At 46.3% G+C, this 16491-nt stretch overlaps 1 protein-coding gene across 3 annotated transcripts in view; it reads right to left on the reverse strand.

Moving 5' to 3' along the window:
• Positions 1 to 16491, reverse strand: part of GABRA3 (gamma-aminobutyric acid type A receptor subunit alpha3) — an 85771-nt gene that overhangs the window by 42951 nt on the left and 26329 nt on the right. For all 3 annotated transcript variants that reach the window (XM_054075812.1, XM_054075813.1, XM_054075811.1), the window contains exon 3: positions 14220 to 14341. In XM_054075812.1, the coding sequence (XP_053931787.1) occupies positions 14220 to 14341 (122 nt within the window). The remainder of the gene's footprint in view (positions 1 to 14219; positions 14342 to 16491) is intronic.

The following is a 16491-nucleotide window of genomic DNA, read 5'->3' on the forward strand; positions in this document are numbered from 1 at the left end:
CTGGGGCTTGCTGTATATCTGAGAGGAAGAGTCCATTTAATTCTCAAGCACGTCCCCTGAGGCCAATACCAGGTACTGAGATGAAGATACAAGAAAACTATAGGGAGCAACACAGTAATTTGCACTCTGGTTCCCTTATCTCCTCCATTAGCTCCTGGCTGGCACTTCCTTCAGCAGGGAGAACTTAATCAGCTCCTGTGATGGTGTGCCTCCAGTGACACTGCTGGCATTCTTCAACACCACTCCCAAGGCAATGCAGACAAGTGTTTTCCTTTCCTTATGCACCCCAATGTTGTCTTTGCCTGTGTAAATGCTGAGCTGTGTGCACGGCCAAGGTCTCCACCGAGCTCTCTCTCTCCCATCATCCATGGGTCACTGGGCTGTCTGGTTACAGCTCATTTAATTTGCAGCATGCCAATTCATCATAGGGATAAATTTATTTAATTCACATTGCCTTGCACCGGTCAATTTAGCATTTCCTTTGATGTTGGAGTCTTGTCGCCCAGCACGGCAAGCTCTCCTCGCCACCTGGGCTCACTTAGTTCCTGGTATTACCTCTCTGCACGCTGCTGCCAACACACCAAGCAATGCACTAGACAGCACAGACTGCAAGTCCACCTCTGCCATACAGAAATAAGCCCTCCTGTGTTTGCTGCTTCAGACATCCAAGAATAAACGGAGAGACTCCAAAACACAAGATAAATCCCTGGACAACATCATGCCCCTACATCACATGCCCTTTTACTCAGCTTCCTTATGCCTCCCAGGAAAGTCCTTGGCTGGCAAATGGAGAGCAGCGGGGTGTGCCACACTCAGAGAGGCAGGCTCCTTTGTGCACTTGGTCTGTTGTTACATCCCCAGGTGAGCAAAATCTTTTTCCAGGAAATTCCATTATGGCTCTAAATCTCCTCCTCCCCAACCCTATTCAGACCTCAGCATTGCCTGTCCCGCAGACAGGATGAAAGCTTTTCATCATAGTTACTCACAAAAATTTGGCAACAAATACTGACTTTTCAGTTCTGCCCCCTACATGAATATGCTGCATAATGCCCTGATACTCCCATCGGAGACAAGCAGAGGACAGATGCCTCCAAATGTAATCTTTAATTTCCTTTGCTGGGGATAATATTTTCTTGTTTTAGCGACGTGCATTCAAAGCGTTCCAGTTCCCATGGCAACTCTCTGCTTCCACTGGAGATGCCATTTTTCATGCCATCCCTTCAGAATTAGACATCTCCTAGCAGAAGTTTTGAAGAAATGTCTCTCAAATATATATTTATTAGAGACAGTGCCTGCAACTATGTTTTATTGACACATTTCTTAGGCGGCTCACAGCCTACAGAGCAGAAAGCCATCTCCAGAAATATGCTGGCTGCCAACCTGCCTTTTCTCAGCTTCTGTTTTCAGCCAGAACTCTACCCTCTTTTTCTGCCACATACATACATATTAGGCAGCACCTGCTCCCGCCTTTTTTTTTTTCCCATTCTGATTTTCGTTCTGATCACTCTACACCATGGCCAGTCTTGGTCCAGCTCCCCAGTAATGCAAGTGTGGCAGGGGAGTGCTGAATCATTCACTGCCTGCTGCTATGGGTGCTGCCCAGGGACCCCCTCTTACCCCAAATACTGCAAAATAGAGACTATTCCAAGAGCCTCGTGGTCCCAGATGACAACATCAGGAGCATCTGCATCCTCTTGGCCTCCAGCTGCTCTCCCTGTGCCATCTGGCTGTAGTCCAGTGGGCACCACATGCCCTACAGGAAGGGGTGAGCACATCAGAGCATCAATCCCACTTCCCAGCTCAGGAGACAGCGCATGGGCCTCCCACACTGGCAGGGGGAAGGATTTGTGCCGCAGTTCTTGGCTACCTGGTGTCACTCGGGCACCCCAGTTGCAGCACTTCATAGCATTGAGGTACCTCTCTGGGCTCCATGGGTGTGAAGCCGAGGGATATCGAGACAGACTTGCCTCCCTGCCCTCCCTATCTCACAGAGCACACCACCCTCGTCCGCCTCCACACAGTCCTTGTCTAGTCATCACACAGGAAAAACCCACAGCTCTGGCTGAGAACTCCCCTGCAGAGAAAGTGAGATGCAACTCACTAACCACAGCAGCTTCATAGGATTTTTCACAAGACCCCTGGGTACCATTTCTATTTTAGGCTGTGGAGGCATCTCAGCCCCGCTACCATCCAGGGGCGGAGAGGCCCCCTCAATCCTGCAGGGACTTCCAGGCTCCCCAACTCAGCAGGACCCCGGGTACCCCAGCATCCACCACTCTCACTTACACCACACTCAGCATCTCCCACCTGAGCTCCTGACAGCTCGTTGGAAAGAGGCGGCACAGCCCTGGTGGGAGTCCCAGCGGGAAACAACGCTAGAGCTCTCTAATAGAGCTGTAACATTACAGCTTCAAATTGCCTTTCTTCAGGAGACAAATCCAAGCAGGTAAATTAGTAGGAGCTGAGTGGATCCAGAAGCTGATGAAGCTAATCCCAGGCATGTTTAAATGCAAAGGCCCAGGGAGTCTCACTCAAACCTGATATGATTGCTGAAGATCACTGCTGTGCTTAATTCTCAGGTGCAGCCTACTTGGAGAGGTATGAAAAGCAGAGGAAAAGCCGAGTGCTGGGCTTCAAGGTGAGGACATTGTCCCTCAGCAAAACCACGCACCAGCCAACCAGCAGCTCCTGTTCACCCCATCATGGAAACCACATGAATGAACATTGCTGTTGGCTTTCAGAGTTTAGAAACATTTTCCTAGCCCAGCCTCCGGCAGAGACACATGGGCTCAGGGGACACTTCTTGCTGACTCCAGATTTCACATTAATTGTTTCGTCCCACTAGCCATTAATCAAACATCTTCCACTGGCATTTTTATTGAAAATCAATTTAATAAAGTAGGTGGGAGTCCACAGTCCACATGCTTCCATAACATCAGATAAATATTCATGGGAGCTTGTGCTGCTTTTGCTAAATGAGTTCTTTAAATTTAACTGGTGCAATATCCTTGTTCCTTAATATGTAGCTTTGTTTGCCCTTGTTCAGGAACAGAGATGAGGTGGGACTCAGCCCCGGGCTGGCTTACTCTCAGTCACACCAAGGAACAATTTTTTTCTATCAAGCCAACACCTTTTGGTGTCACCTTTGGTGACAACACCTAAGGATACTGTCATCAGTAATTGGAAGTATGGGTCTGCTTGGGTCAGTGTTGCCTGGTGCAAATCCCCAGAGCCAAGGCTGAATTCAAGGGCCATTTGGAGTTGAAAACTCTTTTCCAAGAACTAAGAGTGCAGCCACCATTTCTACCTCCGCAGGTGTGCCACTTGGTTTCTGTTTTTCCCTCCCTATTTAAGCAGCTATTGTGCTCCAACAGCAAAAGCTAATGAAAGCCACCAAAAACTGCATTCCCCTGATGCTTATTGAAGGGGGTTAAAACGCTTCAAGCTACTAAGATATAAAATTCAGTGAAAGAACTGAAGCACACCCACACAAAGCTTCGAAATTTGTGGGGCACATGAGCTCTAGGAGAAGGGATGTACTCCAAGCTCACTCTCACAACAGACAACCTCAGTCTGCAGCCCTGGACACAAGCATCTGCTCTGGAGAGGGCAGGTTAACCCCTCGCTCCCTGAATGCGCTGCAGAGCAACTGTGACTGAGGCTCCTTACTGCAACCCTCCTTCTCAAAGGCAGCTATTAGAGCCTCCTATTATGGAAGAACAGAAAAATCTGACACATTGATCAAACTTAGTAGAAAGGCAGGATTCAGACAGTCCTTATCAGTGAGAGATTTTACAGCGTCTAACAGTTTCTTTGTTAACTGGAGCAGTGAGGAGCTGCAGCTTCCAAAAAGCAGCAAAGCAGGGCAATTCAACCACTGCCAGGACTCTTGTCATATTATCCTAGTGATACCCTTCTCTTGAAAAGGAGTGCTTTAGAAATCAAGCGCATCATCATTTTGCCTTTGTTATTAACACAAACTGACTTGTTTTCATCGTTACAGCCTCGACCTAATTCCCCGTGCACACGCTCCCTACAGCAGCTCAGATCTCTGGACAGGATTTGCTTTCCCTGTGCTTTAATGACATGAAGGCTATGACTAGCCCTGCAGACATGCACAGATAGCCTGAGCCCAGGGGTGCAAACAGCCCTCCCTGCCCCATGCACTTCCGCACACAAGCTACTGAGGATGGCGTTTCCTGTGCTCCAGCTCCAGAGTGCAGGTGGTATGAAGATGGACTAAGTCTAACAAGTGCCACCATAATCATTTTTCTCTCCTCCCCAGAAGCTACCAGTGCAGTAGAGGCGAGCAATGCCCACTTTCTGATGGCCATGAGACAGTCTATAGTCACTCAGATCCTCCCAAAATACAGTATCGGCAGCTCTCCTCCAAGCATCCGAGCCTACCGATTTCTCTGATTTCCCTCTTATTAACAAACCAGTCCTGCTTCCAAGAGATCATCCTTGCTGGAAACAAACTGCCTGTCAGCAAACAGCATTAAATACAGGGTATCATATTCAACAGATAATAGCATGCTTTTAGTTTTTTCTCTCTGGATGCAGGTCACACAACTAATGTCATCTCCAAATGCTGAAATCCTAGATGTGAGAAGGTAAAGCTTAATTGCCTTGAACAGCAACTCTTGTATCGACTCCAACATAAGGTCCATAAATATTAATACAGCTATATTTAGTCCCTTTCAATTATACATACAAAATTAAACATCTTTCTGGGAACAAATCAGTCCAGATCGGGTTTGTTGTTTTTTTTTTTCCTTTTCCCTTTTTAATGCATTCTGCATCAAAATAATAATAATTCTAATAGAGCCAAGGCTTTAAAAAAAAGCAAAAAGAACAGTGGAGAGAGGCAGAGTCTTAAACATACTTCCACCTGGATCAACCAACTCACTCCACAGGGATTCAAAGGCACTGGCATACTACTAACCTCACTCCTGCCCCACCTGGGTCCCCTCTAAGTCCCCAATCTTGGGTCCCCAATCTCTTTTCTGGCTAGCAACAAACTGGTACCAACTTAAGGTGTGTGAACAGAGACGGGCACGCCGGAGAGCTGGCCCAGCCTGGGACTTTGTGGTCCTAATGATACTGGTTGGAAGGGGATGCTCAAGGAGGGACTCTTTCCTGTCTGGAAGGACAGGAGACATCCCATCTGCAGCACACCCATAACAGTGCAATGCCTTCTGCAGTTAAAGACCTTCTCTTTTGTATAAAAATCACATCCACTTTCCTGATTTGCAAATTAATTATACGTTGCTTTCCTTGCCAAAGTGGACTTAATGGTATTAATGTTACATGACAAAGAGAAGCCATCAGAAAGCTTCGCTCATAATGATGGCTAGATTGATCAGGAAAGAATAAAGGAGTTTTCATGCTTTAGTTCTTTAACCCTTTTCTAGGGAAAGGTTTTTTAAATTCTCAGGAAAGACCAGGTGCATCTCTCCAAAGGGAAGAGCTCTAATCTTTCAAGCACAAAAGCCTGTAATCTACTTCCCACATGGGCACAAACCCTTTACAGAAAACACAACTTGTGGACAGAAAAGACCTTCAGTTTTTGCAGGACAGTGGCCTTAACTGGCTAAAATGACATTCATAGCTTTCCAAGAGACAGGTCTTCATCAGGTAAGTAACAATGCAGCACTGCAAAAGCCTGGTCTGGCTTGTATGCATACCAACAGCTTCCATGACGAGAATTCAGATGGGTGCAATCTCTGCTATCTTCCTCTCTGTAAATTGCTGTGGGTTTTGGTTTCTGATTTGTTGTTCGTTTTTTTATGGTCATCAGATCCTTTCCTTGACAAGGTTTCTTGTATCAGAACTGATCCTTCCCAAACGAAGCATCTAAAATGACTTTCACAAGGTTGAAATAGTGTCTTGAATCTTCAGACACAATTTATTTTGCTCCAGTCATGAATCATTCCATCCACTGATTCAGTCTGAACTTTGTCATCAATAGGATTTTCCAGCAGATTTGAGGGGGGGGAAAAAATAATATGCTTTTTCCATACTTGTTGTTCTCATCACTTTCGTTTGAATTATGTTCTTCCAGAAGGTAAAGTGAACGGGGTGTCCTTTTCTCACAATGCAAATTGCAGATTAAAACCTCTCTCTAGGCTATACTCTATGCTTACAATTGCCAGTACTCAAAAAGACTTTTTTTTTTTTTTAAGAAACATTAGCTGTGTGTCCTTCAGAGGCAGATTTTTAAAGTACTACAGGTTAGTACACACAGACAAAGCAATCATTACATGAAATTTCCACCCCACCAGACTCAGCGAGAGTTTTGCCATTTACCGCAACAGGGTGAGAATTTCACTCTGACTTTTAACAGTATTTGATTAAGGGACTCTTAACAGTTAGCCTCCCAGTCTTGCAGTAACTCACTCCTCCAAAGCTCCATGCATCTTCAGAGCCTCTTGAACACTCCAATATTTTTATTTAATCAAACAATAACCTTTAAATAAATGAAACAGCATTAAGAAGCCAACAAGTTTGAATCAGGAGTACTAATCCCCCCACGACAGGGGGGCCAGGTAGATGTGATTTGATTGCTTCCTTCAGATGGAACCCGGCTGAAATTCAGCACCAACATGATCAATGACTTTGCCTCATCAGACATAATCAGTGCCTCCGTATAGGTACGTGAACTGCTGCAAACTTATCCACTAGCTCAATGAATAAAATAAATGCTGTTTCCTCAATATTTTGACCAATTGTTTTACCACCAGCTTCCCAGAAAAAAAACAATTCAGGTTCTTTTTAAACACTATTATACCTAATATGGAAAAAAATCTTATTTCACAATACATATCAAAGACACATTATAAATCCTTTACATGGGACTAAACGAATAGAAATTGTACTAAATGAGTAGCTGCCATAGTCCAACAGATCAATAAAGACATCCTTGCAAGCATTTTATAGCCATCTAGAACATCATCTACTAATGTTCTTAAAACCATCTAACACCTGCTCAACATGCTTAAACATCAGCTGCCCCCTTCCAGAGTCAGTATAAACAAATAGTGTAAATCCCATCTCCAACATACACACACCAGCTTCCCCTCGGGCAGGGATCAGCTGCCTAACATTTATGCTGGTTCACTGCAGGTGGCTGATGGAGCACTGAAGCTCTGCAATGTTACTCCAGTACAACTTGCTGGGGTAAAAATTTCCCCCAATGGATTCACATTCCTAAAAAATTTCTTACCCTTCAGGGAAAACAAACAAACAAAAAAAATCGTACTTCTTGCCTACATGCAGGCATATACAGAGGGGTTAGCAGCCTGGGGGAGACTCCTCATTGGAGCTACGCACAGCAAACGAAGGCACCATCTAAAAAAAGGTACCAAAATAGCCTGAGAAACACCCTCCCCTCCACAAACCCCAGCAGCCTGAGGGCTTGGCTGCAGCCCCTCTAGAGAGCCCGGGGGTTCATGCCCAAGGACAGCCTGATCACTGGTGATCAACTTTGGCCACATGACTGCCCCATGGAGAAGGTGATTCCCTGGGCAGGGAATCAGTGTGGTGGTCTACTCCCTCCCGTGGCACTGCACAGGGGCATGGGTAGATGTGAGATGCCCCAAAAGGACCCAGTGTTGAACTGAAGCTCAGGTGCCATTTCACACCAAAAGCTACAGATCTTTTTTCACTATGGGTTTCTGACCCCTCTGGAGTGTTTGTGATATCCCTGAAGCTTTGATACAAGCTTGTTGCCCTAAGCAAATTCATAACGTATTTAAGAGAAGACTTTCACCCTTAGGCATAGCTGTCAAGCCCATATTCCTCACTTGCCTTCTGATGTGTGCACGCCTTTTCACATAGAGCTCCCTCTCCCTGTACGCTGTGGGTTTAAACAGCAGCACAACTGGGATTTCTGCTTGAGAGAGGAGAGCATCAGGGCTGTGCAAATCCACGGTAAAGCGACCTTTGGAGAGCTGCACCCAAGGGGAAGACAACCTTTTTTTAATTTGTTCATAGATCTTAACTTCACAAGTTTGATGAGACAGAGCAGGGTCCCCGTTGCACAGAAAGGTAAACAGAAGAAAACGCTGTTCAGGCAAAGCCTCCGCTTCAAATTAAAACTCATCAAGGAATCTCAGACAAAAACAAAAATCTGAGATAAGACAGATTATTTCTAAGAAAGGATCAAATTCCTCCCTGGAGTCATCAATACAAGGCATGAAGTCAGATCAGAGAGAAGAGATGAAAAGTTGGGAGAGGTGAAACATTAAGACAGAAAAACAGATTAAATGCAATTCTGAAACCCTGAAAATCATAACAAATCACAAAGGACCACGAGGTTTGTCATCTAACATTTCTCTTGCACAAACAGTAGAGCTAGGTAATGTTTATGACAACCTGCAGGCAGCTTCATCAGGCGCAGGTGAAAACTCTGCAGAGAAGCTCAAGGTCTGACCAAGTCTGATTCCCCTGGGCACCTGGGGATCTGCTCTGCTGCAACAGGAGGTGGGACACACTGCAGCAGGACTCTGCCACTACTGCTCAGGTGTCCCCACAGCAACAGGCAGTGCCCAATGCTTCCGTAGAGGATCCAAGGACAGCCCTGCCTCCAGCCCTCTGTCCACCCCGGGCACCTGAAAGCGGGGCTGCTGCACACTGTGAATTCATATGCACCCAAAGAACTTGCAAGGGTCCCTTCCCCAGGGCTTTGCAACCTACCCACAGATGAAAAGGACAATTTCAACATTTCATCTTTAGGAAATAAAGGTTCTCTAAACTTCAACCTGGACAAGTCAATAATTTTTACTACTATTATAGGTTACTCTCCCTGCAAACAGATTTATTCTTGGATCTTTCCAGGCAGAGAAGCCCTCCCTGTTTCAGCTTGAAAAGTGCTGTATTTTCAAGAGAAGGCAGGTCTGTAGTTTAATTATTCCGACTATTTCAGCAGCTCTTCCTTAATGCTCACATGATTACAGACGAGACTTTTACCTGCAGGTGGTCAGAACAAAATGACAGATGCACCGAGGCCTAACATGCAAAGCTTCTCATGGGAATGTCTCAACATAAAGGGAGCTGCTCTGGACCCAATTCCAAAACCTCTTGGCGATTAGCACTTGAATCAGTGAAATACAGGTGGCCAGACAGGGATACAGCTGTCTCTAGCTTGCTCAGAAGCCATTCTGTCTAACTACACTGTCGCTAAAAAAGCAAGAAGTAACACTGCACCACAGAAAGAAGAGACAAGAAAAACTCCAACTGAGATGTGCTTCACTTACAAAAGAATAAAGGGAATACATCAGCAAAATAAATATTAACAGGTGGCTACAGATCAAAACCATTAGCAGCACAGATCTGACATAGTAAGGCCAGATAAAAGGCACGACAGAACCATGTTGGGCATCCCTGATTTGAGTGTTACTGTGAGCAGCAGAGCCTGACAATACCAAATACTGCTTGAGCCGAAGAGTGTGCCAAGCCCAAAGTGGCAAAGAGGTGCTGACATCAAGCCACAAAGAGCAACACAGTGGAGATGAGGAGGAGGAATGGCAGCCATGTGCCTGGGTTGCTTTCACTCTCCAGGTACACCCACTTGTGAAGGCACAAACTGGGGCATCACCTCTGACTGGATGGGACCCACTTGCTACCAACCCTGAGGACAAGAAATGGGTGCCATGCCCTGTCCCCAGGGAAAAAGAAACCAAATGGTCCAAGTGCCTTGTTCCGCTTAGGGAAACACATTGCTTTAATCCAGTTGCCTGTGTTTGCTGGTCCCGGTAAAACCTGTCCTCTGAAAACTTCAGTAAGTTCCTAACTTTCAATTGTTCAGAAGCATATCATGCAGACACAGACCAGCGGGATGCTCGCCATCCACCGCTCCCTCTGTGGGGCAGAGTCAGCCTCTTAGGGACTCCAGAGAAAGGTGGTAGAAGCTTCAAGGAAATATCATGAGTTGCCTTATAAGTGATGGTACATCCAGAAACGATAACACTGATTGTTCCTAGTCTAGCTGTTTAACATGGCACAAATTACTTTTTAGTTGCAATTGGAGAAACTGGCGTATCTGGAAAGTATAAAGCCCATCTTTTAGAAAACTGAACAGCCTACCCTCTCCTCTCCCTTGGGGCAAAATCTTTTCCTCCTTGGCATCACTTGGAAAAAGCCAACAGTTTTCTGGAGCACAGGCTTCTCTCAGCCACCTGATACAGTGACTTTGTCTGCCACTACTCTAGATGCCCTCTGGGTTCCTCAACCTTACAGTAAATAGCACCTCAGACACACCAGCTTAGTAGACAGTCTCTAATGGAGCAGGAAGACACCCCTACCCCATTTTGCAAACAGCTACAGAAAGGCCCCATATGCCTCCTCCCCGAGCAGTAAGGTACTCCCTGATAGCTTTATATTGTGAAAGTGTGTTAAAGGATTCTTAAGGCTGTAAGAAAGCAAATGGCTGGGGCAAGTCTGCAAACCTCCCCTCCTGCCCCTCCCCAGGCATTCACCATACGGTTGTGTTTGATTTACAGCACAATGGACCCAGACTTCATCGCTTAGGAAACAAGGCTGCAGGAGATACAGCTGCACCGGGACCATCAGTGAACTCCAAACAATATAACCACTGCATCCCCTCTCATAGTAATTCTGCTGGGTATCATGTTGGCCGCGTAAGCATTGCAGAACTTCAATCACTCTTCGCAGTAAGCAGCACAAGGATGTACAAAGTATTTTTGTGCATTAGTCATTCTTGGAAGATCACTCATGGTCCCATCACTCACATCCCACTCCCTGAGCATCTTTTCTTTTTGGGCATATGATGTCTCTCACTTTGTCAGCCAATTCTGCCTCTTTCTCCTGGCCACATCTCCTCTCTCCTACTCTTGCAAGCAAGACAAAGCTACAGGTTCAAAACTGAGGCCTCCCTGCATGTCAGCTCTGCAGGGAGCCCCAGCAAAGAAAATTTGAAAGCTATAAATAGATGCCTCTCACCACAGCACCCGCAGGGCTGCGCAGAGGATCTGTGTGATTGCACTGTTCCAGACCAGGAGTTGAGGCCGGTGCCGTCCATAGAAAAACCTTCAGTGGGAGATTTTCTTATTGTGCCAGGTTGGCCATGACAACAGATGTCTCCATCTCCTCAGGGTCCCTTTCTCTTCCTCTTCTGACTTAAAAACCAATCTGCCCAGTGTTTTCCCATGGGGAACACAGGTTATCTGCTGACAGTTCCTTCCTCCCCTCTGAGTCCCATAACATGACTATTTATGCAGCTACCCCTTCCCCAAGCCCAGACTGTAGTTAGGTGGTCATGGGACCAAGTAAGAGTCAGAGCAAGTTCGCACCAGCTTACCTGGCAAAGACAGGGAGAAACCTCCTCCAGCCATAGAAGACTTCTCTGTGACACCTGTGGCGATATCCCCAGTACTACAGGATGTTCCTGCAGGAGAAGGAGTCTGGCAGCCACCTTCCCCCCTAGCCTTTCCTCTTTTCACTTTGCCCGGAGTATGCTCACAAACCTCTACTTGCTGTCAAGACTGCAAAGAATCCTCACTGGAGAGGATGTCCTCACACACCTCCTGAGGACAAGAGCAGCAGCAGCAAGACACAGGACCACCCTCTCCTGGAGCCTGGCTCTGCAGTGCTGGGATTCCCAAGCAGCCTCCGTGCTGGTTTGCTTCAGTTTATGTCTGCAGCATCCTGGTAGGAAGAGGAGCTCTGGCATGGGAGCTATTAGAGTGGGTGGCAGCAGATGGTGAAAACAGAGGGGATAAGAAAATAAATACAAAGAGGCTATCTTGAGGGGAGAAGTCGCCACATCAACACTCTGTTGCTTACACAGTCTCTTTCCCAAAGCCTAAACAAACATTGCTCGGTTCCCGGCACACAAGGAAATAGCTCTGCTGAAGGCAGGGGACAGGCGTCCGGGCATATGTAGCACTACACAGCCCCAAGAGGTGCTGCAGCCCTGCAACCCGCCCAGCCTTTCATATCCCATCACAGTGTTCGCCGAGGGACCTGTCTCACAGAGCAGGGAAAGTGAGCCTGCACATCCTGCTTCCCTGACACCCCCAACTTAGGCTAGTCCATCTTTCCGTTAGCCTGTGCATGGGCACAATATTATGTCTGCCCTTTCCACAGACACCAAAGAAGGACTGCGTAGTGCTAATGGATGCTCTTGTTTCACATCTTCATAAAAGAAAGTGGAAGATATTCCCAAAGGAAACGGAGAGCTGGTGCTGGGTCTACAGGAACTGCCCAAACTGCCCATGAAACTGTTGTTTCATGGGAAAACCAACCTACTTTGTAAGCCACTGAATCACCCAGCAGCAGAGCAGCTAATTTGAAGCAAAGCAATCCCTTTCACAGATCTCTCATAACCTTGGACAGCAGGAACCCATCTCTCGCTGACTATCACCTCGGGCTATTTGATTAACCCCTAAGCCTGGAGACTGCAGCAGGACCATTTCTGCTTCTCTGGCTACCAGCAGCTGTGGGAAAGGTCTTTCCCTCTAATGCTTTTCCTGGTGGTGGCCCTGACAGACTTCCAATGAATAAAAGCTTAGACATGGGGAAAACAGGTCCAGCTAAAAGTGGGGAAAGCCTGGCTCATCAGGCTGCTTCATACACGCACACTAAGGATAATTCATTGCCAGCCAAAAACCCCTCAAAACCTGTAGCCCTTGTCAAACCCTCCCACCCAGGTCTATTATGAGAGTGCTCCAAGAGGGGAAATCAGAAGTGAAATCACTCTTTAAACATGCAATGGCTAGTTCAAGCAAAGGCAATTTGTTATGTTAAGCATGTTATTAAAGGATCAGAGCAGAGATGTTCCAAGAAAGGTTTTAACTTCCCCAGCAAGGGGCTCCTGGGAGCGCTCTTGTTAATACTTTGCACAGGGTTGTCTGCAACTCAGCCTACAGTGAACATAAATGCCCCCTCGGTCCCCTTTCAGAACTTGTTTCAGTTAAATCAATACAGCCATGAGGGAGGCTTGAGGAGGCAAAGCTATTAGTGGGACCGCAGTTAATTCTAGGGGAAAGAAACAAGCAACAAAAGCAATAAAACTGATGGATGGCTTATGCAGATACAGTAACCCTTTCCTGTCTGGATCCTGTAGCATGGCAGCCTATGAGAGATGAGGATGCTCACTAGACATACCCTTCTTCTCCAGATTTTTCACTGTCTCTACCTGGGATCAAAGTGCCCTTGGACAGATACAGGGCGGAGTGCCATGGCACAGAGGTGGACATGGGGCTGGGAAGAGAAAATGTGGCTGCTCTGAGGAACAGAGGGTGCAATTCCAGGCTAGCAGTATATCACTGAAGCCTCCATCAGCATGCAAGAGCATAGGAAAGCTTTACCCATCTCCCTTGGCAGTGGGACCTTCAGGGGATGGGAGAACATTCAGTGACTCCAGCCTTGGGTGGGAATTGTGGTCCAGCAGCACACCTGAGCAGGAGAGCTCAGGGCAGTGCAGGAAAATTCCCTCAGCAGCCCCTGTGACACACAATCACTGGCACCTGAGAGGGGTCATCTTCTCTGTCACCGCAATACCCCTTGGCAACAACCAAGCAAGTTCATGTCTGTCTTTCTCACACATCTCCCCATTGCTTCTGCCTCCTTACATCATGTTAAATGCATGCCGTAATTATTGGGAGGGAAGGTGACTACCATGGTTTTGCTTTCTAAAGCACCTTAAACATCTGTAGATCCTTGGAGAAGAACTCAGCAGCAGTAGGTATAATGGTAGCAGTGTTAAGAGCAGCTCAGGGGGCAGCACAGCACAGCTGACTGCCCAGTACCCAGACCAGCACACAGAGCTTGCCAGGTAACAGCTACAGAGGAAACACCTGAGAAGATGTCAAGAATGAGGCTCTGTAGCAAAGCTCACTGACTTAAAAAGCAACATCAACAGGAACCGAAGGTCCTGCAAACTAGTAGTGTCATCATATCTGAAACAGTAAAGCCTATAAAAGCAGCAGGAATAAATTAATCATATTTGCTCCATCTACAGGCCTATCAATGTAATGCCACAGAAGACCATATTAGTCAGAGACCGGCACCTCTCATCTCACAAAACGTGAAACAAGACAGCAAAGACTCAAAATAGGGAAACCAGCAACAGACTGACTGGCACTGAACCAGCCCCTTCTCCTAATAGCAGCAGACTTATTACAAAGTCATCCGGGCAGCTTCTCATTTCTAAAGCTGCACAGCAGTGAAAAACATCATCTGTCCACCCAACTGACCTCCAAGTCCAGGTCTCAGGCGGTTGTCGTACCCATCCAACAGCCTGTCCAGGATGCGAGTGAAAATGGTGATGTTATCTTTGCTGTCATCGACGACGTCTGAAACATGCTTCTGAGAAAGCCTAGCACACGGCGGGGGAAAAAGAGGGAAAAAACGCATCAGAAGAGAAAACCTACTCTTTACATGCTCTGAACAGTTACTGGAAATGAAGGGATGCTGGTTCATGCTCCAGGCTGCGCTACAGTGGGGGCCCTGAACTGCAGGATGGGGCATACCCATTGATAAGGTGATGCACTTGTAAGGAGGCCTCACAGGGCATTTTAAATCAATTTCCCTCTGGCCTCTGCCACCACAGCCCTCACTGTGGAAGCTGAGGTAGCTCCCCACTGCCCTTTCCCCACCCTTCCATGCTCAGGGCCAGTGGTAGCTGTTTAGAAGCCCAGTTTTTCAAGGACCTCTCCCCTGCCCCAGCATTCCTCACCTGCCCCTGAGAAAGGGGATTTTAATAACAGGGCTGTGGGAACCTCAGTTACTCAAGTGCCAATATCTCTCTACAGGCAGCACAGAAGAAGCGATGCCAGTTATTTACCATATCAAGCCATTTCCAAATTCTCTGCTCCTGGGAAGAGGGAAGGCAGGCAGAAAAGTATGAATTCAGTAAAGCAGGCTTGAAGCCCGAGTCCATCATTAAAGCTCTTCGTGAACCATATCTGCGGTTTGCTCAACTTTGCCTGTTTAAAAAACCAAATGAGCTTTTGCGTTCCTATCTCTGCTCAATGCAAGAAGCCTGGAAGCCCCCAAATAAGATGATTTCCTCAAGGCATTTTCTGCTCCAGGTGGAATAAAATAAGTAGTAAATTCCTCAAACAAAGCTCATCTCACCAAACAAATTCTTCAATGCAGTTTTGCAAGCCCAAAGGTCTCAAACAATACATTTGCATTTCACATCTCCCTTTCAATCAACAGAAAAGGAGCCTGCGAACCCTTCTGAAACTGTCTCTAAAAGACATTTCAGACAACATAGAGAGCTGGTGCTGTGGCTCCAAGCACAGCTTTCCCCGGTAGAACTAGCTGTTAGGACCAAAACAAATGGAAAGGCAGAAGATTAAATAACAGAAAACCAAAAGAAAAATCTATAGAGATGCAGAGATTGCAAGGAAGATGGAAGAGGAAATAAAAGAGACATTAATGAGGCCAAAAAAAGATTAAGAGGCACAGAGAGGCAGCGGGATGGCTGAGAAAGCACAGATAGGCAGGAGGAAAAAAAGGCTGCTGGAGTGGAGCGATTCCCAGAAGTTACACTAGGAGACCCTTGGGAGAGGGGTAGCCCCAACTGACAAATCAGCACGATGCAACTAATGGAAGAGATAAGTGACTGCAGAGCACTGCCTAGATGAAGACCATAAACACAGAAAACTAAGTGGTGCAAGACATGAGTGGGATTACCAAGGAAGAACCCTATGGCCCTCTGAAGCAGGGTGCCATTCCCCACACAGATGGGGAAGAAAAGCCCCTAAATTCTTGCTTTCTAACACTTCTGTCCCTTTCCTTCTCCTCCCTAGCGTCATTTCCTCTTTCTCCAGTTCATGTTCAGTCACTGGTTTAAGCATGCATCAGAAATAATTGGGGAAAAAGAAAACAGAAAGAAGGATATAATTTTAGGAGTTTAAAGATTAATCCTGCTGCATCCCACCCGATTAGACTAGTTATGCCTGACACTACTGGTCCATTTGGAAATACTCCCAACAGAAAATTTATCTTCTGTAAAATAAAAGAAAAGTAAGAAGTATTTTCTAGCAAAAGAGGAAAAATTGAAAGCTGGGTATAGGCATTTTTAGGGTCAGGTAGAATTGGTACTATTCATATATCTAATTGAAATATTCCATTTTGGGAAATTTTGACAGTAATTTGTGTCAGCATCAATGCCCAAACACTCAGTGAAATTGCACTTCAAGAGCTTGAGGTTTGCTTCTCATAAGGCCGCTTGGCCTCCGTTTTTAGCAAACCAATATCTGCTGTCGTGGGAAAAGTGGTCAAGGCGGGGAGCTCAGCTTGCAAGGGCCCAGTGAGGGTAATAAAGTGCTCAAACTGTACTTCCCAAAGGGTTTGAGGGGTCAGGCATGGTCAGGAAAACACCCTTCCCAAACCTAACACAAACTGTCAGATTCAAAACTTCAAAACACCGGTGATATTATGAACCACATCACAGCCTTCAAATTCAAAACACTGGTTTTGGCTTTTTATCTGGACTTGAAATATTTGAAATAGCTG

Source organism: Cuculus canorus, chromosome 10 (assembly GCF_017976375.1).
Source record: "Cuculus canorus isolate bCucCan1 chromosome 10, bCucCan1.pri, whole genome shotgun sequence".
Classification (NCBI taxonomy): Eukaryota; Metazoa; Chordata; class Aves; order Cuculiformes; family Cuculidae; genus Cuculus; species Cuculus canorus.